Source organism: Vombatus ursinus, unplaced genomic scaffold (genome assembly GCF_900497805.2).
Source record: "Vombatus ursinus unplaced genomic scaffold, bare-nosed wombat genome assembly UNPS02014779.1, whole genome shotgun sequence".
In the NCBI taxonomy this organism is placed as follows: Eukaryota; Metazoa; Chordata; class Mammalia; order Diprotodontia; family Vombatidae; genus Vombatus; species Vombatus ursinus.
In genome coordinates this window covers 33,239,287-33,265,499 of record NW_020954557.1, presented here as the reverse complement: position 1 = coordinate 33,265,499, position 26,213 = coordinate 33,239,287, and the positions used below count along the sequence as shown (strand labels likewise).

The following is a 26,213-nucleotide window of genomic DNA, read 5'->3' as shown; positions in this document are numbered from 1 at the left end:
CTTTTTTTGGCAGAGAAAACAGAAAAAGAAGAAAAAGAAAAGAAAGAATTGTGCAACTCCCTCTTCTCTCTATTGTCAGTTATGATTTTCTACCTACCCAAGCAACAGTCCTCTAACTTCTTGAATCTCACTGAAATAAGGTTTTTTTTAAAAAAAAATTCGACATCCTTGTTTTGTCCTCAATTCTCCTTTCTTTTTTTTTTTTTTGGTAATTGGGGTTAAGTGACCTGCCCAGGGTCACACAGCTAGTAAGTATCAAGTGTTTGGTCTGAGGCCGGATTTGAACTCAGGTCCTCCTGACTTCAGGGCCGGTGCTCTATCCACTGCGCCACTTAGCTGCCCCCTCAATGCTCCTTTTCAGATACCTTTCCATGGGTTCTTTCACATTGGAGTGGACAATCATGAGTTGAACAGATAAGACTGCTCATTCAGGCTTGACTAATATTCTAATAACATATTTCTACAATACAGTACTTACCAGTTAAAATTTTCTTCAGATCTCTAACCCATGAGAAACAGTGGTCTTCACTTAAGTTATTAAGAGTAAGAGTATAATCCTTCAGTTTATTTTGTTCCTTTTTCATACATACAAAAAGTGTGATACCTAACAAAGTACCACCTTTCTGCTGTTTGGCAGATCGACGCCATTTCAATTTCACAGAGAATAAGTCTTTGAGCTCAATAAATTCCTCTTTACTCAAGAAGCCACATTTGGAATTACCTAGAAAAGAAAAGAAAATTTTCAATTAAAAATTAATCTGTCCATTCCAGAAACTTTTATTCCCATTGCCTAGTATGGTGTCTGGCACATAGTAGGTCTTCATTAATGCTTATTGATTAATTGTAGAGAAACAGGTATGTAATGTGCAGTGGTTAGTGATCTTAGTCAATTTATAATTCTTCATATTTTTAAAGTGTTGGTTATGCTATATGTTCTAAGAGAATGCAAAGGAAACATTTGTCATTTTCCTTTTTATCATTTTGTCAATTGGGAAATTTGCCTAATTATCATTATGAATCATTCCTTAATTGCCAAATCTGATTTTTGAAAACATTTTGAAATCCTCCTTCTGGATATCTTTTCAGTACTTCACACTGCTGACCACCTTTCTTTTTTTCTAGGTAAGTCTCTTCTCTGGCACTAGGTCCATAACCTTGGCATTGTCCTCAATTCCTCCCTGTCTGTCACACAACACAGAGAAAATCAGTCATCAAATTTTGTCATATCCACAATGATAACATCTCTTTTCTCTGACCCCTTCTCTCTACTCACATAGACACCACTCATTCAGGCCCTTCATCAATTCTATCCCAACTCCAATCCATCCTCAATGTGCCACATAAATGAGTTTGTTTAAGGGCTGATATGACCAGGTCTCTGTCTCTCTGTCTGTCTCTGTCTCTCTGTCGCTCTATCTCTGTCTCTGTCTCTCTCTCCATATACATATATACATATATATGCATATATATGTATATAAATATATGTATACATATATGTAATTTTTAAGTATTGGTACATGTAGCAGAAGTGTGTGTATCCACTACATGTACCATAAGTTTTTTACTTGATGCAAATATACATATATATGTGTATATTTGATACAAGGTTACTCTCTTTCTCCCCCAAATATTTTTATTCATATCATTAAATATTCTCAACCATATGTAAAAATTTAACATTCATTTTTAATTTTTTGAGTTCCAAATTCTCTCTCTACCTCCCTCTCCTCCCCCTCCATGAAAAGGCAAGCAATGTGATATAGATTATACATGGGAAGTCATGCAAAACATATTTCCATATTAACCATAATGCAAAAGAAAACACAGATCAAAAAGAAGAAGAAAGTTTAAAAAAAAGTATACAGTTATACAGTTATCCCTAACACATTGCAGGGGTAAATGGCATGGTACTCCCATGATTTGGAAAACCTGTGTAAAATCCATAGGACAAGACCCTTCACCTTCCTTTTCCTTTAGGAAATCATATAAGAACTTAGCCTTTTCTCGTACGATGCCAGAGTTTATTGAAATGCCTTTTTAAAATAACAATCCTGCATTTCTGAGTTTCTAAACCATTTCTGTATCATCTGTTGGCCTTTACATGTTGACTGCAGCTTCCGTAAAGCTCCCCAAAATTCCCATTTAATTTCTTATGCCAACCCATAATCTATTAAAACTGCAGTGGGGAAAGTCATGATGTGGAAGGGATAACTGTACACTGATCTGCATTCAAACTCCATTAGTTCTTTCTCTGCAGGTGGATAGCATTTTTCATCATAAATCCTTCAGAATTGTCTTAGATAATTGTATTGATCAGAATAGCTACGGGGCAGCTAGGTGGCGCAGTGGATAGAGCATTGACCCTGAAGTCAGGAGGACCTGAGTTCAAATCTGGCCTCGGACCCAACACTTGACACGGAGTAGCTGTGTGACCTTGGGCAAGTCACTTAACCCCAATTACCTCACTAAAAACAAACAAACAAAAAAAAAAAACAAAGAATAGCTAAGTCATTCACAGTTGATCATAGTATAATATTGCTATTACTATGTACAATGTTCTTCTAGTTCTGCTTGCTTCATTTTGCATCAGTTCATATAAGTGTTCCCAGGTTTTTCTGAAACCATCCTGCTCATTATTTCTCATAGCACAATAGCATGTCATCACCATCATATATCACAACTTGTTCACCATTCCCCAATTGATGGGCATCCCCTCAATTTTCAATTCTTTGCTATCACACAAAGAGCTGCTATAAATATGTTTGTACAGATAGGTCCTTTTCTTTTTGTTTTTCATCTCTTTGAGACACAGATCTAGTAGTGGTATTGCTGAGTCAAAGGCTATGTAAAGTTTTATAACCCTTTGTGTGGATTTCCAAATTGCTCTCCAGAAGGGTTGGACAAATTCACAACTCCAGCAACATTGTATTACTGTCTTAATTTTTTTACATCCTCTCAAATCTTTGTCATATTAGCTAACCTGATACTTGTAAAGTGGTACTTAAGAGATGTTTTAATTTGCATTTCTCTAATCAACAGTGATTTGGAGCATTATTCACAAGAATATAGACAGTTTTGATTTCTTCTTCTGAAAACTGTCCTTCATATCCTTTGACCATTTATCAATTGATGAATGACTCATATTCTTACAAATTTTACTCACTTCCCTATATATTTAAAATATGAGGTCTTTAACAGAGAAATTTGCTGTAAAAATTTTTCCCAGTTTCCTGCTTTCTTTCTATTTTTGGCTTCACTGATTTTGTTTGTGAAAATTATCCAGTTTGTATTTTATAATTCTCTCTATCTCTTCTTTGGTTATAAATTCTTTCCTTTTCCATATATCTGAGAGGTAAAATTCTTCATGCTCCCCTAATTTGCTTTATGATATCACATTTTAAGTCTAAATCATGTACCCATTTTGGCTTTGTCTTGGTATATGGTGTAACAAGTTGCTCTAGACTTTGTTTCTGCCAAACTGCTTTCCAATTTTCCTAGCAATTGCCAAATACTGAGTTCTAGCCCCCAAAGCTGGGATCTTTGCATTTATCAAACATTAGTTTCCTATGGTCATTTACAACTGTGTATTATATACCTAATCTATTGCACTGATCCACCACTCTATTTTTTGCCCTGTACCAGATTGTTTTGATGATTACTACTTTGTAATACAGTTTAGATCTGGTACTGCTAAACCACCTTCCTTCACACTTTTTTTAAATTCATCTCTTTAATTTTCTTGATTTTCATTGATTTCATTAATCTTTTGATTTTCTTCTTTTGTTCTTCCATATGAATTATTTTTCCTAGTTCTATAAAATAATGTTTTGGAAGTTAAGACTAGTATAGTACTGAATAAGTAATTTAATTTAGGTAGAATTTTTATTATATTGGCTTGGCCTATGCATAAGAAATTAATATTTCTCCAATTGTTTAGATCTGACTTTATTTGTATGAAGTGGTTTCTAATTGTGTTCATATAGTTCCTGGGTGTGTCTTGGTAAGTAGACTCTCAAATATTTTATATACTGTCTATAGTTACTTTAAATGGAATTTCTCTCTCTTGCTGCTGGGCTTTGTTGATACTATATAGAAATGCTGATGGTTTGTGTGGGTTTATTTTATTTCCTGCAACTTTGCTGAAGTTGTTAATTATTTCAATTATTTTTTAGTTAATTCTCTAGGATTCTCTAAGGATATCATATTTTCTGCAAACAGTGGTAGTTTTGTTTCCTCATTGCCTATTCTAATTCTATTAATTTCTTTTTTCTTATCTTAATGCTATAGTTAGCATTTCTAGTATGATATTGAATAATGGCGATAACAGGCATCCTTGCTTCACCCCTGATCTTATTGGGAAGGTTTCTAGACTATTATCCCCATTACAAATAATGCTTACTGGTAGTTTTAGATAGATATTACTTATCACTTTAAGGAAAGTTCCTTTTATTCCTATGCTTTCCAAAGTTTTTAATAGGAGTGATTATTGTATTCTGTCAAAGGCTTTTACTGTATCTATTGAGATAACCACATGATTTTGGTTGCTTTTGTTATTGATATGGTCAATTATGCTTATAGTTTTCCTAATACTGAACCAGCCCTGCATTCCTCATATAAATCTACCTGATCATAACTTATAATCTTTGTGATATATTGCTGTAATCTCCTTGCTAGTATTTTATTTAAAAATTGTGTATTAATGTTCATTATAGAAATTGATCTGTAGTCTGCTTTCTCTGTTTTTGCTCTTCCTAGTTTAGATATCAGCACCATATTTGTGTCATAAAATGAATTTGGTAGGACTCCTTCTTTATCTATATTACAGTTAGGGTCTTCTTCTGGGGTGTAGGGGAAACTGTTCCAAGCTTTAGGTTTTTCATGCTTCTCTTTTCAGAGCTAGTTGTGGAGTCTGTGAGTTTCTGGTGCTTCCAAGGTGGTACGATCTAAGGAGAGATGTAGTCATTGCTCTCCTAGCCTGTGCTCAGGTCTTTATGCAGGAAGATACCTTGTTCCCCAGTAGCCACAAATGCTAGTGCTCCTCTTGGCCCTGGAACTGTGACCAGGTCCCCTGCTGTCCTACAGCCTCAATCATTAATGCTCCTTTCTGCCTTGGAACTGTGCCCAGGGCCTCTGTACCCCTGTGGCTGCAAGTACTAGTGCTCCTTTTCGCCCTGAAACTGTGACCCAGGACTGCATATGGACAATACAACAGGATCCAAAACCCAGGGCCAACAAAGGGTCCCCTGAAATCTCTTTCTGACCAATTGTCTGACTATCTTTCTGACTGTGGGCTGAGAGCCCCCAAACTGCTGCTGCTGATGTTGCAGCTGCCCCCAAGGCCTGCTGCTAGTGTTGCCAAGGCGCAGATTGTGCTGCGCTTTGGGCTTGATTACCACCATGGTGTGACAGACCTTTCCTGCAGACCTCATAAGTTGTCTTGGGCTGGAAAATTGTTTCACCCCAACCTTTTGTTGCCTCTGCTGCTCCAGAATTCAATTTTAGGCATTATTTTAAAGTTGTTTGGAGGGGGATGTTTGGAGAGTTCATTGCCTCTATGCCACCACCTTCTACTCAATCAGTTTAACTGAATACATGACTGAATTGACTATGGTTATACCCAGACTGTTAAAGCTGGAAGGACCTTGAGAGATCACTTTGTCTTGTTTTTCTTACACTGTATGAATAATTTGTCTTGAATAAGTCTTGAAGCTAGAAATACTTCCTCCTCTAAATTATTAAATATAATATAAATTATATATGTAATATAAATTAATATGTAAATAGTAAATGTGTAAATATGTAAATAGTAAAACAAATTATATTACAGTTTTGAATATGAAAATAGGTATAATTTCCCTAAACTAAACCCACCCCAATCACTGATGATATTCCCTAGCTATATATTCCCCCAAATAAATAATTATGGGTTTTGTTAATATATTTCAAGCCCAGAAATGTTCTATAAATCAAATTAATATGGAAAAGATTCATCCAACCATCTAATATTATAGATGAGTAATCTGAGAATTCTGTGGCTCTGTGTTGCAGTCTGGTGTCTCTCCATGTTTAACTTTCCTTCTCTGTCTTCTATACTCTTTCTTTCTTTCTTTTTGTTGTTGTTGTTTCTCTCTCCATCTCATTCTCCCTTAACTGGCCAAAATATGGCATATAATTGAATACGGTTTTATAATTTACTGAATGGAATGTATTATCACCTGATCTTAATTTGAAAATTTGATGAATTTTTTATTTATACTTCTTGAAAAAAACAAAATATTTTTGCTCATTTGTTCCTTGACAGAGAAGTTTCTCACCCTGCTTAAGAAAAAATGTTTTTGCATGTTAAACATATCTCCATTTCAAAACATTTATCACTTATTTAAATATTCTGTCTTTATTTCATGAATATGTGCTATACATTGATATTGTAAATGACACAAAAAATTCTTCAAATAAATTGGTCTAAATTTGGCCAAATTTTACCAATTAATTCAAGATGATGTCTTAGGGTCACACAGTAATAATTATACATTATCATACAGCTGTACAAAGTCACTGATGTTTTAAGCAATTTCATCTACATTACCTCTTCTGCTACTCAAAATACTAAGATGAGGTAGGAAAGGCACATTTTATTATCCCCATTTAAAGGAAAAGGAAACTGAGGCAGAGAAAACTGACCTGGTCTAAGATCATATCAGGTTAATTGTAGGGCCAGGTCTGAAACACAGATTTCCTGACTTAAATCCTAGCATTTTCTCGACTAAATAAGTTTTCCAAACTTCTACTGCCAAAAATCCCTTTGTATATTATTTCATGGTAGTTTTTTTTTTCATTTTCCTTTTTGTTCTAATCTGTGAAATAGGTGATTCTTTGTCTCTGCAGCATCTATGGATTTCATCTTTTCTTCCTTTTCCATACAATGAACAATAGGTTCTTCCTAGTTTCTGCTCAGACTTGGCCTTCTGGAATGTTCTATAAGTTTTCAGTATAATTCCTCCAAACCACTCCTTGATTCTAAAACTTTTCCAACCCCACAGAAACTTCACTCTCTGGAAGAAAAATGTAGGGATCATGAATTTATTATTATCCATGTATTTCCGAACATACTAAACATCCATTTTTTAGTTAGTTACAAAGTCACTGAAAAAAGGAGCCCCAATAATGTTTTGTCTGCTATTTTAAGGCAACCTCCCAGATACTAACAAGAGCATCTTCAATGGACAAATGAAGCAGGAAAAGAATTCAGCTGGTGTTACCCTAGCCAGTTCTAATGATAAGTTCTAAGCAATCGTCCTTATATGCCTTTGCCTACCTTCCAAATTAAGTCCCTTTCCCTGTTCTCCCCAAATACCTAAAAATATATTACAAAAGAAGAAATGTCTATGGAATCATAGAGTAGGTTATAGTCATACATGAATGACCCATTTGCCAGATTCCTGTGTAACACCTTAAAAGGGAATAGGCAAAACATGATTTTAGAGTTACAAGCTTAGAATAAATGTGTTTAGTTATTTTCTAAATAACTGACCAAAAATAATTCCCAACATAATCTTCCTTTAGAAAAATTTTTTTCAGATCGTGCATCATGTCATTATGAAAAAAATTACCTATTACTTATTATAGCAATGTAGCAAGATAAGATTAATATCATTAATAAATCAATCAAATCAACAAGCTTTTAATTGTGTATTATGTGCCAGGTACTATGCCAGGTGCTGCTGATACAAAAAAAAAGAAAAAAAGTCTTCCTACTTTGTCTCTTTTTACCACCAAGATCAACCACTGACTAATTACTACCAATGAGTGAGTAAGCCCCAAAGCCCCAGGGATGGCAGTGGCATCCAGATCACTGGACCTGCTTTCAGGTCATCCCTCAAAGTTATCATGCAGAGAAGCAATCCCTGCATTGAAAGACCCAGTCATCCCTACCAACCGTTGACCAACTGCTAGCTATACAACAGACAAACCAGCCAGGCTGAAGTGGCAAAGCACCCTGCTGAAGGATAGACAGGAGGCACTATGTGCCAGGCAAAACCCACCACTGCTTCAACCATCACCTCCCCTCAGACCCTGATGCAGGTGAACCATGGCCCTGACCCCAAGAACTCTGGTAAGAGAAGTACTTCCAGACCACCTGACCTTGTTTAATTCAGCCTACCCCCACCTAAGAGAAGCAACCGCTGTGGAGGTACAACATGTAAAATGCTTCTTTACTGTGGCCCCCACCTCCTCAGCAGCCACAGTTACCGAAGACCAAGCAGGAAAAAGTTCTCAACACCAAAGTCTTACCACTGTTAAATGGTTCAACATCAGAAACAGATATGACTCTATCAGCGGAACCAACATGAAAAAAAGGTACATTCCCACCAGCTTTGCCAGTCACTGCACCCTAGGGACTATGGGACCTTTCCATATGACTTGTAGCTGAAACCTCCTAAATGTGTTGTCTTCTCCTAAAAGAATGTGAACTCTGGGAGAGCAGATGACATCTTGCTTTTCTATTAGTATGGCCCATGCTTAGCACTGTATCTGGCACACAGTAAATACTTAATGCTTTTTCATTCATTATTTCCACAAAGCAATCCCCACTCACTAGAGTTAACAGTCTAACAGGGTTGTTATCTAGCTGCCATGATCACTTATTAAATTTGAAGAGGATTTCATTTCACAAATTTTATAGACACAATATTGATAATTGTAAGGAAAAAAGTCTCATTTTCTCAATCTATCTAACTATATGATCTTTAGGATAAAATTAGGACACTGAATATTATCAAATTAAGGAAAATGCCAGTTAAAGTTTTCAATTGATTTAAGGGTTACCCAGGAATATTTTTCAGTGCAAACTTAGATTTTTAAGTTGAGATGGATTAAGGAGGGACCAGCTGGCTTTTCTAATGGCAGAATATACACTGACTTCCTAGAAATTCAAGCAAACCAACACTCCATGAGATGAAGAAAACTCATAAGACTCTATAGAAAGCCCTCTAACCCATAAATGATGCTGATAGGTTCTATAGATCACCTAAACTGTAATTCTTAACTTTTTTGTGTATCATGATCTCTTTAGAAGTCTGGTGAAGCTTATAGACTCCTTCTCAGAATTTTAAATGCATAAAATAAAATGCATAATATTACCCCAAAAAGCAGTTAGATAGAAATACAGTTATTAAATTTTTACAAAACAAATTCATGAACCCTAGGTGCAGAGCTCTTCATCTAAATGGATAAGCTAATGCAAGATGGGATTTTTAAAAGACTAATTAAAAGGAGAAAATGAGCATTGTTTAAATAAAATCATTGGCCCCTAAAAGACTTTATATTTGGATGATCTAAAAGGACCTGGATATGATATGACAATAAGAACAAGTATTATTGTAAGTAGTCATACTGAGAGAAGATTACATTTTATAGGAAGTACTCCAAGTATGAGACCAATTAAAAACCATTTTTATGTCTAACATCTCTGCAGAGTTATCTTAAAAAAGATTTTGGCTCCCTTCAATCCCCACAGGAACTAGGAGGAAAAATTAGCCTTAATTTGAAAACTAAAACTGGAAAAGCTTTAAGATCCCGTGTCAGCAAAAGAAGAGTGTCTACAAAAATCTAACCTACTAACCTACTACATATTCCTATGCTAGTAATATATGTGTGCTATACTACAATTCTATTACAAACAAAAATAAAACTTTCACTAATGTGGACAAAATTTTCATTTACAATAGGAATCTAATACATGTATATAGAACATACATAAAAAGATAATATCTTAAATAAATAATATAGAAGAGACTATCATAACTAAAAATATTCATTTTTCACTGGTAGAAAAACAACAACTTGTTACATAAAACTAAAATTGTATTTACCATTTTTTAGAACATATGGTAAAATCTTAAGAATCATGCATAAAAAATTTTAAGTTGGCTATGAGAACTGAAATTATACAAATAACGTATCATTTTGGTTTTTGTTGTGTTTTATCATTGAAGAACTATTGGTTCATTACTATCATATTGGTTATAGCTAGCTGTTTCAGAACATTAACTGTCCTCTCACATTACTTACAAAGATACTGGGTACCATCTGTTCTTGAAAGGGATTTAAGTATACATCTATTGGATATCATGCTATTTATTTAATTCAGCACCCACTTCCTATTGTTGTATCTTCTGGGGAAAAAAAGTCAATTTAATTACAGGGAATAAAGATAATCTCTCCTGCCAGGTTATCCTATCACCATGAGAGCAAAGCAGAGACCTGTATAAAGTAGGTTACAGCAGTTAGGAAGAAGAATAAGACCCACAATACTTAAGAATATTTAGCAGAGGTTTAACAAAAATAGAATAGTGAATTGCACTTTTAAAAATATTACTGTAAGCTGAAGGCTTGTCGAAATCAATCTTGGCACATCTGTCTGATGTAGACCGTAAACAGGATTAGAGCCGGATTTATCTGCTGGACGCTAATTGTGCTTGCAGTGGCTGCACATGTCCACATTTTAAAATACTGCCTGAAGAACGAGACTGCCTGATAGATGAATCCCTAACAACAGAGTTTATGTCCACACTTACGGTATACTAGACTTTTAAGCAACGTGGAGTCTAACATTCTGGGCTGTTTAGAATTACTTATCTAATCCCCTAATTAAAAATACAAGATTCTGTTTGAATACACCACACACTGAGTTAAATATCTGTGAAGCAAAAGACCAATAAATTTGAATACGCTTAAATTGTAAGAAGACAACAACAATGTAATTGTTAACAACCGGGTTAAACTAAGGTTTAAACAAACAGGGTTCCTCTTGCATTTCAGTGAAAATGATTTTTGAAACATTGAATGCCCTCTAGATTAAAGATTTAACAATTATTAATACAAAAGCCTAAACACAAAATATTAGGAAAATGTAGCAAAAGTAGTGAGGAGAGCAGCTAATATTCACTTTCCTAGTAGGAATTTCTTGAAATACCAAAAAAAGCGGCAATCTACATCAAAATCTGCATGGTTTGTTTAAATATACAAAAATACTGATTTTTTTTCCTGATGATAAAAATATGTTGAATTTCAACTATGGATTTCTACCCTACATTATTTACATTATGGCTGAAGGCTTAGCTAATTCCAAGAAGAATTTAAATGTCCATGATAAACAGATATTTTCCATGTGCTTCAGACTGAATAGTTATCTATTAAGCCCTCAAATCAGGAAGTCAAAGCAACCTCTGTGCTTTTTTGAATGCATTCCTGAAAGGTGCTAACAACAAGAAGGCACATAGATATAGATGTATACATACATACACACACATATACATATATACATGTATATACCTCCAAATATGTGTGTATGTATGTATGCAAATATATATATACATATATACTTCCAAACAAATAATATCACATAAATGCTGATTCCTCATTACTTTTAAAGTAATTTTGTCATTAAGAACATGTGATGAATTTTTACCTCTCATAACCAACTCTTTTAAAGCCAGTTACTTCAAAACTTCTACCAACATTAAGGAAATGTCGTTTCAACACTAAATAATCATATGAAAAGAAAACATTAATCATCAACATACTTTATTCAATACAACGTCCATCATTTAACTAACCATAAAAATCTGAATGACTGTCATCTAAGGGAATGGGCAGTAAGACCAAAGACAACATATTAGCCAATGTCATCTTTATTAGCTTTCAGCAAATATATATATATACATATATATATATACATATATATATACATATATAATATATATATCTTTAAAATTCAAATTTTCTTACACATTTGAGAAGTCGTCCTTTACTTTATCTGGAATAAAAATAAGTGTAACATGTTGAAATATTTTCAGATAGCAAATACTATTGGTATGCTTATTCTCTCCTCTAGTTGCTTTGTATTTATCTCAATATTTTGTATAATCTCAGTTGAATATAAGATCTTGTAGGGACTGTTTAATTTTGTTCTTTGTTGATTGATTATATCTGTAATACTATATATCAGAATGTATTCAATTATATTTTATCATTTTCACCGTAAGATGAGTAGGGCAGCTAGGTAGCACAGTAGTTAGAGCGCCAAGCCTAGAGTCAGGAAGACTCATCTTTCTGAGTTCAAATTTGACCTCAGACACTTAATAGCTGTGTCACCGTGGCCAAGGAACTTAACCCTGTTAACCTCAGTTTCCTCATCTGTAAAATGAACCAGAGAAGGAAATCACAAGCCACTCCAGTATCTTTACCAAGAAAACCCCAAACAGGGTCACAAAGAGTCAGACAGAACTGATCTACAAGTACTTTATTAACTGTTACATTCGAATGCTTTTAGGCTCACCTTACGGATGTTACTTATTCCAGTATTTCCATGATTTTGCTATATGATCATGTGCACATCCATGAGTTTTGTCATATATGCATACACACATATGTATGTATGTATGTATATAACGCCTTTTACTTTTATCTGAATTTTTCTGATGTCTAAATGAATATTGTATGAATGAAAAAATGTTTATTAAGCACTTACTATGAGCAAAGAACTATGCTAAACACAAAGAATAGAAACAGAAAAGCAGAGACAGTTTCTGCTAGGAGGCGAAGACAATATATTTGGAAGTTTCAGGTGAAAGTCAAATGGTCCTTAGTTCAGTAGCAAAACAGATGGCAATGAATCTTGCTTCATGCCATTTCCATTGACAAAACTATATCCATTTCTGATGTCAAACCATTTGACAGTGGCAAGGACTCTGGTGTCCAGAACTTTTTTCTAGATCTTTAGGAGCTACTGTGGAAGCAAGGGCTGCAGCCCTGGCAGCAGAAGTTGCCAGGTGACATCTTCACAGAGTTTGCTTCCTTGGACAATAATAGTTCCAGGGGTTGGGCTGTAAGCAGATCCGGTAGTCTGGGTAACATTAACGTGGCTGGGGCTATTAGAGGGTTAGAAATTCCATATCGTCTATAATTCTCTTAGTGTGGTACCACAAACAGATGAATTTAATAACTGCATTTTAATCATAATGATGATTATGACAGCATAGTAATTACGTTAACATTGACATTATATGTAACTCCTGATTGGTTGTATATGTGTGTGCTTGTGTGTGTAATGGTATTGCCAGACATGGTCACTGTGTCCTTTGCTTCTGTTTAACTGTGTTTCTTTGTGGGCTCTAGAGTGAACCCACCACTTCTACTTGCTATGAGATCCCCCAGGGGATTTATAATCTCTGGTGCCTTGAATTCATAATTTTCTCTCTTCTCTGCTGCCAGGGATCACACTTTTTGGAGATTCCATCACTGACTTTCCATGCTGGGTATAGACTCCTATTGAATAAGTAGCTCTTCTGCAAAACATCATGGCAGACTGGAGGAAGAGGAAGAAATGGAAATAAATACCTTTTCCTCCACTGTTGCCCTTTGGTAAAAGGGCAAGGTGGGGCAGCTAGGTGGCACAGTGGATAGAGTTCCGGCCCTGAAGTCAGGAGGACCTGAGTTCAAATCCAGCCTCAGACCAAACACTTGACACTTACTAGCTGTGTGACCCTGGGCAAGTCACTTAACTCCAATTGTCTAAAAAAAAAAGGCAAGGAAAAAGACAAAGAACAATCCTTTCTCAAGAGTTGAGGGTTCTTCCATATCTGGTTTTCCTCTCTATTGTTAGAGATCACACTCTTTAGAAGGAAAGGAAGGAGGAAGGATATAAGTATCCTTAGATAGATAGATACAGATATACAGAATCTGATACATGCCAGACTTTCCAAATACTATCATATTTTCTCCTCAAAACAACACTGTGAGATAGGTGCTAATTTTACTCCCCATGTTATAGTTGAGGAAGCAAAGTAGACAGAGGTTAAGTGACTTGCCCAGGTCATATGGCTAATAAGCCCTCAAGCCTGGATTTGTACTCAGGTCTTCCTGACTCCAGGCAGGGTACTCTATCCACTATACCACCTAGACGCCTCTAGCTTTTTGGGCCTATTTATTTCCTGCTGTAACTGTATCTCTGAGTTGGCAGTTTGCTTTTTTACAAGTCACCAGGGATGCAGCCTATCTTCAGCCAGAGAATGGCAATCTATCTTTCTAATTTCATGGAAGAGAACCCCTTCCCAGCTTAGTAAAGGAATAAAAAGTGAAGCCCTTTTTAGTACTTAAATATATTAACATCTTCTTTCTGGAACGCGTTTGGAGGAGGGGATGAAATTAAGTGTATCAGTAGTATACTTGCATCTCACCCAAACTATATTAGTACTACAATATATTAATACATATTATACATTAGAATTATAATACAGAGAAGAGGGCAAATTACGAATTCAAGGCACCAGAGATTATAAATCCCTTAGGGGATCTCATAGCAAGTAGAAGTGGTGGGATCACTCCAGAGAAGATGCTTTGCAAAGAAACACAGTTAAACAGAACCAAAGGACACAATGACCATGTCTGACAACACCATCACACACACAAGCACACGCACATACAAACAATCAGGAGTTACATATAATGTCAGTGTTAAAGAAATTACTGTGCTGTCATAATCATCATTAAGATTAAAATGCATTTATTAAATCTGTCTGTTTGTGGTGCCACACTCAGAGAATTATTTATATTCATTTCATAATATATTCATTATATTATTTATATTCATTTCATTGAGGAGAAAACTGAGATTCAAAGGGGTTACATAGTCCCTAGTAGTCAAGTCAATAAATATTTATTGAATGAATATATATATAATGAACATATATAATTATATGTGCAATATTATTATGTAATATATAATGAATATGTATGTGTACATATACATATATAAACTTAATTAAAGGTATGGGACAATTTTCCAATTATGTGAAAATGAGGGATATAAATAAGATAAATAATTATGTGTGTATACATATATTATATATTCATATGTGTGTATATGCATATATTATGTTTATATGGTATGTGTATATACAGATTATATATGAAATCTTTCTAATTAAATTATAATTTTATGAGAGACTACTTCATACATATTTGCATTTCACATACATAGTCCCTGGTAGTCAAGTCAGTAAATATTTACTGAATGAATATATATAATGAATATGTATAGGTACATATACATATATACAAACTTGAAGGCATGAAACAATTTTCCAATTATGTGAAAATAAGGGGTATAGATAAGATAATAAATAATTATGTATATATACATATATGTGTATATATTATACTTATACAATATATACATATGTATAAATATATATGAAATATATCTAATTAAATTATAATTTTTGAAGGAACGACGATATCATACATATTTGCATTTCACATACCTCGTCCCTGATAGTCAAGTCAACAAATCATTACTGAATGAATGTATATAATGAATATGTCTATGTACATTTATACATATATACAGACTTAATTAAAGGTATGGGACAATTTTCCAGTTTTGTGTAAATGAGGGGCATAGATAAGATCATAGCTATATATACACATATATACATATATGTATATGTATGCTTATATTATATTTTTATAATATATATACCTCTATAAAGATATTTATGAAATCTTTCCAATTAAATTATAATTTTTTAAGGAGGGATGATATCATACATATTTGCATTTCACATACAAAGTCCCTGGTAGTCAATAAGTATTTGTTGAATGAATGAATGAATGAAGACATCTCATTAGCTCCACTGCTATCTGGAAAATGGCTACAATTAATCATTTCCTCAAAACACGATTGGGTTTTTTTTCCCATGGAATTAAAAGAAATAAATAATATTATAATTTCCAGAAAGGTCCATATCAATCAGATTTCCCTATTTCTTCACCCAATTTCTTATTTTTTAAAAACCTTGGCATGATCTTTGACCTCCATCCCAACTTCCAAATCAGTTGCCAAATTCTCTATATTCTATTTATGAACTGTCTCTTGCATCTCACTCCTCTGAACTCCCATTGCTACCACCATAGTATTGACCTTTGTTCCCTCTCTGCCTATTACAGTAATTTCATAAACAGGTCCTTCTACCTGTATTCTCTCCAATCCTGACTAATTAAATCCAGCCTTCACATACCTTCCATGTTAATTATTATAATAATAATCAAAGAATTTTCAGAGTTTGAAGGGATCTTAATGGCAATCTAGTCCAAACTGTAGCTAAAGGAAATCCCTGTTATCATAAACTCCATTCAACCTCTGTTTAAAGACCTCTTCCAAAGGAAATCACCACATGCCGCTGGACCATTGCCAGTCACCTTGACATATGTCTTGACAGTGGACTACAATGACTTTGCAGGAGAGAGTGAGGCTGATGACTTTGCACAGCTCTGTCTCACTTAAATCCAATTCACTCTTAAGTCAAGACATGACCCTTGTGATGTCATTTGTCCTCTTCAAGAATGAAGGATGAATAACAACAATTACCACATCCTGGGGCAGCCCATTCTACTTTTGGACAGCTCTAACTGTTAGAAAGTTACTGTTTTTGTTGCAGGTATTGGGGCTGTTGCTATTGTTGTTTTCCTGCAATCAAGCCTAAATTGGCTTCTTTGTAACTTCCACCAATTGCCCCCTGGAGCCAAAAAGAACAAATCTAATTCCACTACCATGTGACAGCTAATCAAATACTTAAACCCCAGAACGTTTCACAGTGCCTGACGAATAGTAGCTGCTTTATAAATGCATGTAGGCTTCACTTGACTTGAATGCATCTATCCTCTCTCCCCTGTGTCATCATCTTCAAGCTAAATTTACTCAGTTCCTTCAGCCAACCCTCATATGACATGGACTCAAGGCCTTTCACCTTCCTAGTTCATTTCTTCTTTAAGTTCATCAGTTTACCAATGTGCTTCATAAACTGTGGTCCCCAGAACTGAACATAATCTAGATGCCCAAGAACAAAGTACATAGGGACTAGCACCTCCTTCTTCCCAGAAATCTCCATATATGTAACCCAACATCAAATAAGCTTTGGGAGATGAAAAGACCCTTAGGTCTATTTTTCAAATAGCTGTGTTCCTCCCTCCCCCACCGTTCCTTTATACTTATGAAGTTGAGCTTTTGAACACAAGTGTATCTTTTAAACAGAAGTGTAAGACTTTACTTTTATTCCAGTAGAATTTTATCTAATTTGACTAGGCCTAATGCTCTAGCCTGTTAATACAACACTCTTTTGTATCCTACTATAATTCAATATATTAGCTATCCCTTTCAGCTTTGTATGATGATGCAATCTACACCTTTATCTAAGTTACTGATAAAAATTTACAGGACAAGGCTAAACACAAATTTCCTTGTACTCCACTAGAGAACTCTTGCACACTTCTATTGAATCTCTAAAGACCACTCTTTGAATATGGTCATGTAACCACGGATGAAATCATCCTATACCTATATCTTCTCCACAGGGATGGTATGAGATATTTTATTAAAAAAATCATGCAAAAATCTAGGTAGTCTATATTTAGATTCACTAACTGATAAATATTCCGAGGATATGAACAAGAAGTTTTCAAAGAAAGAAATCTAAGGGATTGATTGACAGCTGTATGAAAAAGTGTTCCAAATCACTAAAAATCACAGAAATGCAAATTAACCACTCTGAGGTTTGACCTCATATGCACCAGATTTTCAAGTCTCCAAAGAAGAAAAATTACAAATGTTGGAAAATAGGAACATTAATTCATGACTGGGGAAACTGTGAACTAGCTGGTCATTCTGGAAAGTCATTTGAAACTGTGTTTCAAAAGTCACTAAACTGTGCATATTCTTTAACCCAGCAATATCACCACTACCCTCTATCCTAAGGAGATCAAAGAAAATGAAAAAGGACCTCATATTTACAACAGCTTTTATTGTAGTGGCAAAGAACTGAAAATTAACAGGGCATCCATCAATTGGGGAATGATTGAACCAATTATAGTACATGAATGTAATGGAATTCTATCGTGCTATAAGAAATTTTAAAAGGGGCTGTTTCAGAGATCTTGGGAAGACTTGTAAAAAGTGATGTGTCAGTCATTTTTGTTTGGACATTTTCAGTGAAAAGGTCATTCTCTTTCACAGAGGAAACAGAAGCAAAATAAGAATTAAGAACTCTGCTTTAAAAACAAACAAAACAAAAAGTATTTCTGTCATCTTCAGCTTTCTTTTCAAGTTTCATCTTGTTCAAGGCTGCTGACATTGACACAATTTTTACAGGATGCCTTTATGTTCATCCTCTGTTGCCTGGCCTGACTTCTTTCTGGATATTTTTTTTCTTTTCTTTTTTTGAGATCTAAGTTGGTTCAGGAGTTCCCTATGAATCTGCATTCATCTCTTCAGACAACTTCTGCTTACCAGTGTGCCATAAAAATGTTATTAAGCATCTTCCACCCCTCCTGAGCTGACTTCCCCTGAAGAATACTAGTTCATGAGATCCTACCTATTTTCATTCTGAATATGTGTTCCCCAAAACTAGAATGTGCATCTGTCAGAACAACCTTGAATTTCCTCTCCTTTTTTATCACAAACTCTAGGAAACAGCTTTCACTTCCTGCTGGGGTTTGCATTATTTTCACCTCAGCATTCAGGTCCATGCTTTCCTGCCCCTCTGCACTATTTTTCACAATTTTTCCAATAGCTAAAATACCCTCCATATCTTTTCCACTTGTTGAAATCCTATGCGTTTTTAAAATCCTAGGTCATATGCCACATCCTTCTTTGAACTCACCCAGTCAGCAACATATCTCCTTTCATGGTTTATATAGCACTTTGTTTTATACTTACCTTGTTGTACTGTATTGATCATGCAGGTCATATTCCCTTAAGTTCCATGGGGCAGGGACTACACCTCGCCTAAATTTTGCATATAATCAGAAGTCTAGCACAGTATTAGTAAAATTTTAAAGGCCTTCTCTCATTCTCCAACCAAGATTCTACTCTTTTTCCATCTCTTCTCAGCCTCAAACTACTGCCCTCCTCCAGTCAACACAGGCTAATGACAACCTCCCCATCAGTGAAAAGACTGAGGGCACCCAACTGGAACTCCCTCCAAAGTTTCTAACGATAAGAAACTCTTTTGTCCTGTCCTCTGGTCACAGCAGTATCACTACTCCTCATTAAGACTAGTCCTGCTCCTTGTGTCCTAGAGTCTGTTTCTTTAGCCATCCTGTTGGTGCTTGCCCCACTCATCATTTCCTTTCTCATAAGCCCTTATCTTACTCCCACCACTCTAATGAAATGATTTTTTAAATGCTATCCAGTGTTACAAAGTTATAATCGAAAATTTCAATTTAATTCAATAAATATTTATCAAGCAACTACCATGTGCAAGGCACTTTGGAATAGGTGCTAGGGACATAGAAACAAAAATGAAAAATAGCTCTTGTCCTTCCAAGGAAATAACACTCCATTGTGGGTTGGGGAGGAGCATGGATCCTATGTTACATAATCGCAGTTGGACCTTCCCTGCTGCTCAAAAATCCTTCTTTTATACAACCATCAACTCCCAATCTCATTTTCAAATTTTTTTTTCCTCTCTTCTCAACTACAAGCTCCTCCCACCCACTTATAGCAGACGGATTAACCTTCTACTGCAGTCTTGGACAAAAGCTTCCTAAGCCCATTTCCTCTATTTCTTAAAAAAAAAATCTACTCTCTGGTCACAAAGAAATACCTGCTCCTAACAGGTTAATCAGCATCCTTTATCCTAATCCTAATCCCTATCTTCTACCCCTATCCTAATCCTTCATGCCACCTCTAAGAGTTATAATTCATACATCTTTAGTCTTCTCCTTTCCACTCACTTCTTCCCACATATCTAAAACCATGGTCCTGTGTTCCAGTTCCAAATAAAGCCTTTCCTTAATATCATATCCCACTACTGACATCTCTCGAGTTCCTCTCAGGATCAAATTTCTTGAAAAGTTGTCTATATCATATACTTCTGCTTCTACACGACCTATTCTTGACTCAAATCCCTTAGCTCCTGTCCCCACCAATATGCCAAAACTGCCCTTTCCAGTGGTCATCCATGACATTCTGACTGTCAAATCCAATAGTTTTTATTCCAAATTTTCATATTTTCTACAACTTTAGACACTGCTGATTACTTCCCTTTATGTTAATGATCTCTCTTTTCTCAGCTTCAGAAATGTACATTCGCCTTCCACTATAATCCAACCACTCCATCTATGTTTATCTTCCCCAGCTTTTTGTCCTTAATTTAGCTATTTCCCACGGCTGATATTTGACCTTCTCTACTTCTCTCCCTACACACTCTCTCAAGAATCTTATTCACTCCTAAAGCTTTTGCTCTAGGTATATGCAAGTAACTCCCAGATCTCTCTCTCCAATCTGAATTCCAAACTCACAGAATTTAAAATTGGAAGGAACCATTCAACACAAACAACTTTGCCTCTTTTCTGGCTGCCGGAGAATTCTGATATTGAGCTAACAATCCCCTAGTATCCCAAACTTGCAGTCTGTTAAAACCTCTAGATTTTTTCTTTGTTATTTTTTGCAGACCAAGTGCTTACTCCTCTGATCTTGCTTTAATCAAATTGATTCTTTTGAACGCAATGTTATATTTATCCATGTTACTGAATTTTATCTAATTAAAATCAGTCCAATGCTTCTACCCTGTTAAGATTTTTTTGAGATCCTGACTCTATTAACTATTCTTCCTAGCTTTATGTCGCCTGCAAATTCTGATACATCTATATCCTTATCCAAGTCATTCTCCTTGACAGAGAAAACAGAAGCAAAATAAGAGAGAGAAAAAAACAGGAAGGAAGGAAGGAAGGGAAGGAGGACAGGTGGGAAGGCAAACACAAAATAATTTCAGGAAAAAATACTATTAGCAGTTGGGGGAATCAAAAAAGTTCTATCAGAAATGGCATCTGAGCTATGCTTTGAAGGAAGCTAAGGTTTCAACACAGTGGAAATGAGAAAGGAGAGTTTCAGGAAACAGTCTTTACAAAGGGATAGAGGATGAAGATGGAATTTTTGTATGGAGAATAGCAAGTAGGCTAATTTGCTGGAATGCAAAAAGCATATTCAGTTAAGAAAGTTAGTTTGTAAGCAGATTGGAGAGGATATTAAAGGCTGAGTGGAGTCAACACTTTATTCTAGAGGTAACAAAGAGTCATTTAAAGCTTCAATTGGAGAGTGACATAGGCCTCCACTTAACAAATATCACTTGGCAACTGAGTGGAGAATGAATTGGTAAGGGGAGTGATGAAAGTCAGGGAGACCAATTAGGAGAATACTGTAATAAATGCCTAGAAGGAACTAAATTGGATTGGTGGCCCAGTGAGTTAAGGAAAGGATGAGTTGGGTGACGGAAACAATAGTTATTATGGAAATAACAAGAGATCTCATGAATAGTAAATGTCTGAGATGGGATACAGGGGTGAGCTGGAGTCAACTCATACTGGCTCAGGAGAGCCAATTTTCACTGGGAAATCAACTACAAATCAGAATTTGATTTACTGTTTTGTTGATGGTGTAGACTTAAGAAAGTGATGGAGAAAATGTTAAAGATGCATATCAAACTTAAAAGTGTGTGAAGTGTACTTTTTTTTTGAGAACTGATTGTTAAACTTTTACCAGCGTGTTCCTGCATCTGAATCTACATCTCCTAATTCTAACTCTAGGTCTATCATTCTACAAACATCATTTTATTTTCTCCAAATATCTTCTCAATATGCTGAGAATTTAATACAATTTTGTTTGCTGACTAATATCCCTTATACTTGAAAAAAAATTAACCCCGAGGTAAATTTTGTAAAAAGGCACTATGTCCTCCTTACTTTCTAGTGCAAAGTTTTCTCCTTCAGTAAAATAAACACCATCTTCAGAGGTAAGGTCATGTTAGAGGACACTGTGACTTTAGGAACCTAACCACAAAATCCCCAGACCTTCAAATGTCCTGATGGTCTGAGCATTGGAAGAGTAATACAATCAGACTCCAGAAAAGCTGAACCCAATGCCAATCACTCTGATTTTCCCATATTTGTCTATGCAGATGTTAATAGAGAAAGAGAATCACAGAATTCTAAATCATGTAAAATGAAATATTAATCATAATTCAATATGTTCTAAGAGACTCATTCATTTGTTCATTAAATAAACATTTATTGTTTCTAGATAGAAAAAAGCAAAGAATGGTTTAAGAACTATAATCTAAGCATGGTATAGTTAATGAGTTGTTTTGTTATCAGTGAAAATCTAGAAGTTCATAGTAACTATATGTGTAATTATTGTCTTTTCCACAACTAGGAGAATATTATAAACTAAGCATATATTAATTTCTTGTTGTTGTTTAAAAAAAGAAAAAGTAGCCCAAAAAAGCCTCAATCACCAAGAAACATGAAAAAAATACAAAGGGTAAAACATCCTCCCTCTGTCCCTCTAAATTAAATTGATGCTGAGCTTAGGCATAAACCATAGGTTCAATTTTTAAAATATTTTTTGAATAAATTTAAAAATATTAAATAAATTTTGTGGATTAAGCTATTTTCTCATAATTAAAAATCACTCACAAAAAATATGAACCTTTGTCTTTTTCTTTCAATTAAAAATAAATACTATTTTAAAACAGAAAAATAAATCAAATTTATGAAAGTTATTAAATCTTTCTGAAAAGGCCCAAAAGCTCACTTCAAAAGGCCTGGCCTTAAAAATGACTCGACTTCTAGATTTCTATGCTCAAAACATAAGGATGTATTATTCCCAAGTAAGAGAGGTATGTTTTTTTTTTCCAAGGGAAAATGTATCCAACATAAGATAATAATGAAACTTGGTACATAATTTCCATTTTCTTATGCCTAGATATGAGACTATATCTAGAAGCCCAAATAACAAATATTTAAGTGGTACAATGCCTGATAATATGATAGCTTTGGGAAGATCTTAAATAGTCTTTATCAGTTATAAAAATAAATTATGCATATAATATGCTCCTGTATATGGAGTACGTCCAAAGCAAAGTTTATAAAATCATAATACGCTATTTTCTCTTTGGTGCTGTAATACTTTTATCACTGTTTCAGAAAGATAAATTTGATATCAATATGATGTGACACATCTGCATCAAACCTTAATTTTGCTCACAGTAAGAAGTCGCAGGATTAAATAACACTGTGCAGTCTTTTAGAAAAGTTTATTGCTTCCAGATGGATGCAAGTTTCCTTTCAGCAATGATTACATCTAATATGCACAGGGTGCCAACATTATAAAGGACATGGACAAAACACTGTCTGATATGTCAAGATTTAAAAAAAATAAGACTTCTGATTAGCCTTACACTGGCAGTCAGATTTTGACTAATTTGGTTCAATCTTTGAATGAGATAATTACCCTGTAAATGTTTAATAAAACAGCATTAAACACAGCATACTTTATGAACTTGGATGGTAGCTACTACATGATAAAACACAGACAGCAAAGTGTCCATAAAATGACTGCTAGGTCAGGATGCCTGCTCTTTGCCCCCATGTTGTGCAGGGCCATGTGTTACACTGCATGGTGCTTGCTACCCAAGTGTCCACCTGTGCTCAAATGACAGAATAAACATCGATGTTTATTTTGTTTAACACAAAAACTGTTGAATACACAACATAATCCACTTAAGTCCAGGTACAACTCAAGATATTGCTGCTAATTTAATGTTGTTTGTTTTCTTCAAGGTTGATGGAAAATTATAATTTTGAGGTTTTGGTGGTGATGCTATTTTTTTAATAGTATGCTTCTCTAAGGTCTAATGAATTGCAACCAGAGAAAATAAAATCCTTCATTTCATGAAGTCTAAATAATATGTAAAACACTGAGGAATAAAGGATAAAAATCTTTCATGCAAGAATGAAAAAAGCCACATCTACTGTCTAGTTTACCAAGACAAGACCGATATAAACTTTACTTGCTAAAAGGAAGCATGAAAGTTAAAGATATCATCAGTCGTTCAAGGCCCAATTTTATGGAAAGTAAAATTTTGTCACCTCTAGTTTATTATTTCCTTGCATATAATTTTCCAAATATTCTTATGCTAAGCATTATCTGATTGTTACATAAATTAGTATAAAACCCAAAGTAACTTATTTCTAATATGACTATGGTGCTGATCGAGTCAAAGCAGAGTAAACCGTTAGTTTTCTGAAAGTATATTAACTTTTGGGTAATTGGAGGCTCAGGTATATGGGAGGCCACAATAATTACTCCCCATACCTTATTTCACTCAACTAAGACAGAAACATGAAAATAAGCTTCTGAGTACTCTTTCAGTAAAGTTGGAATTAAGAATTTCCTATTCATATCTTCTTTAAGAATAAAATAATTCCTTCATCATTTAGGAAATTAAATATTAAGTGTGTTGATATAATAATGAATTTTTGAGGGAAAATTTTTCTTTATTTTAAATTTTTTTGAACCATGACTGAGTGGTGATAGTACATCCTCTCCAACAAGGGTTTTGCAACTACAATGTTATGAACATAGCTAATGACTATAACTAACTTAATTTCTTTTATCATTTATTCATTTTCTATAAAGAAGAACTGAGAGCATGTATATTGAATTATGCCTCCATAAAGTAGCAAGAAGGAATTAGAAGTAAAATTGTAACAATATCTCCATAGCATATTCCTCTTATTGTGTTCCCTAGAAGTGAAACAAAAAAATGAGGCAGGGAATCCCAACAAGTTTTATATTCTCAGAAATCACCATCTTTAGGTACCACCTTCTTTGTTTCTCATTTCCTTTTTTAGGGATTATACAAAATGTCTTTCATATCTAGTATGATTTTCTTCTGCTCTGAAAATCACTTAAGGACCAGTCACTCTTCCCCATCTTCCAAGATCAAACAAGTTGTATTTCAGCACCTTACCATGGCATGAAGGTGACCCTGGCTTCCCAAAAGTTATGCCAGTAAGGCATGAGTATGTCACATTCTATAATGCAAAAAAAGGCTTTAAGTAGAAGGTAGAGGATAGACTGCATATCTCTATTCCGAACTAAGTTCAGAGAGACTCATCACCAGGTTGGCCATGGCACAATTGCTTTTCTGACCTCAGAAACTCTTTAAGACCATGCCATCTATAAAGTTATATGGAGCTGTGATCTGCATTGGTAGAGGAGGTGTCCACAGCAATGAAACTACAGATTATTAAAGGAATGGACATTGGAAATAGGTTCCTTCCTAGATTTAATCCATTGAAATGCTGTGAAGAGGCTAGAGGGTGGGAATAATATTCTCTCTATAGGAATTACTAAAGTCTTACTCTTCCAAAATAGACCTATACCAAGTCCATCTTCACTCCTGCTCTTAGGAGAAGTTCTCAGCTGCTGAATCAACCATTATCTGCAGTGTTGCTAAACCAACCAGAGGTCCAAACATACAAGTGGCACAACATCTTGACAACACTAGATCTTCTGACCTCACTTCTCTGGAGATGAAGCTTACATACCAAGGCTATCTCAAGGGACATTGACACAGTACCCAAATTTATCAAGGTTATGGCTGCCACTGTGAAGAAAGTCAACTCTGGGGCTATAATTGGGACTATATTTGGCAACATCAATTATTCTGGGAACATCTCCCTGAAGCAAGAAACTCTTCTCTTACTCCATCCCAGATTTCATCCCATCTGAGGCCATTGTGTTTTTTTGCCTGATGGCAGCCTTCCTCAACCTCTTCACTATGGGGAGTTGTTTTTAATCCTTACCCTTCCTTCTCCTAGTGCTCCTGGTCTTTATATGCCTCATCTACCCTGTGTGTACCTTCCCCATCATCTTCCCAGGCAGCCCTGGAAAAACACCATCAATTCAGGGTTTGGCAAAAGGAAGACAAATAAATACTATATTACTACATTAGGTCCCCTTACTGACATTTTAAAGGCTGGCTAGAGATATAGCATTTGTCAATAGAAGGGGAACCCAACTCAACCTGTTTCCCTATTCTTGGTAAGAGAGAGAAAGGGTAGGAAAGAAAATAAGGTTATTTGAACAGATTAATATTGACAAATCTATAAACTAACTTAATTTTTTAAATTAACATTGGTCATTTAGACAAATGATCTCATCAATTTGGATGTCCTCTCCAGTGATGTCAATCACAAGCCATCCATGCCTGCCCATCCTGCATGTTTCCCATAAGTTCACCAAAGGTGATATATCCAACCATGGAGAAGCCTTCCTTACTCTCTCCTTACCCTGCAAGGATGCCATG

The 26,213-nt window shown here is 35.0% G+C and overlaps 1 protein-coding gene across 1 annotated transcript in view; it reads right to left on the bottom strand.

The window, feature by feature from the left end:
* The window catches only part of CERKL (ceramide kinase like), a 181,238-nt gene that overhangs the window by 106,454 nt on the left and 48,571 nt on the right, over positions 1-26,213 (bottom strand). The window contains exon 2 of the mRNA XM_027865957.1: positions 479-721. Coding sequence (XP_027721758.1) covers positions 479-721 — 243 coding nt within the window. The remainder of the gene's footprint in view (positions 1-478; positions 722-26,213) is intronic.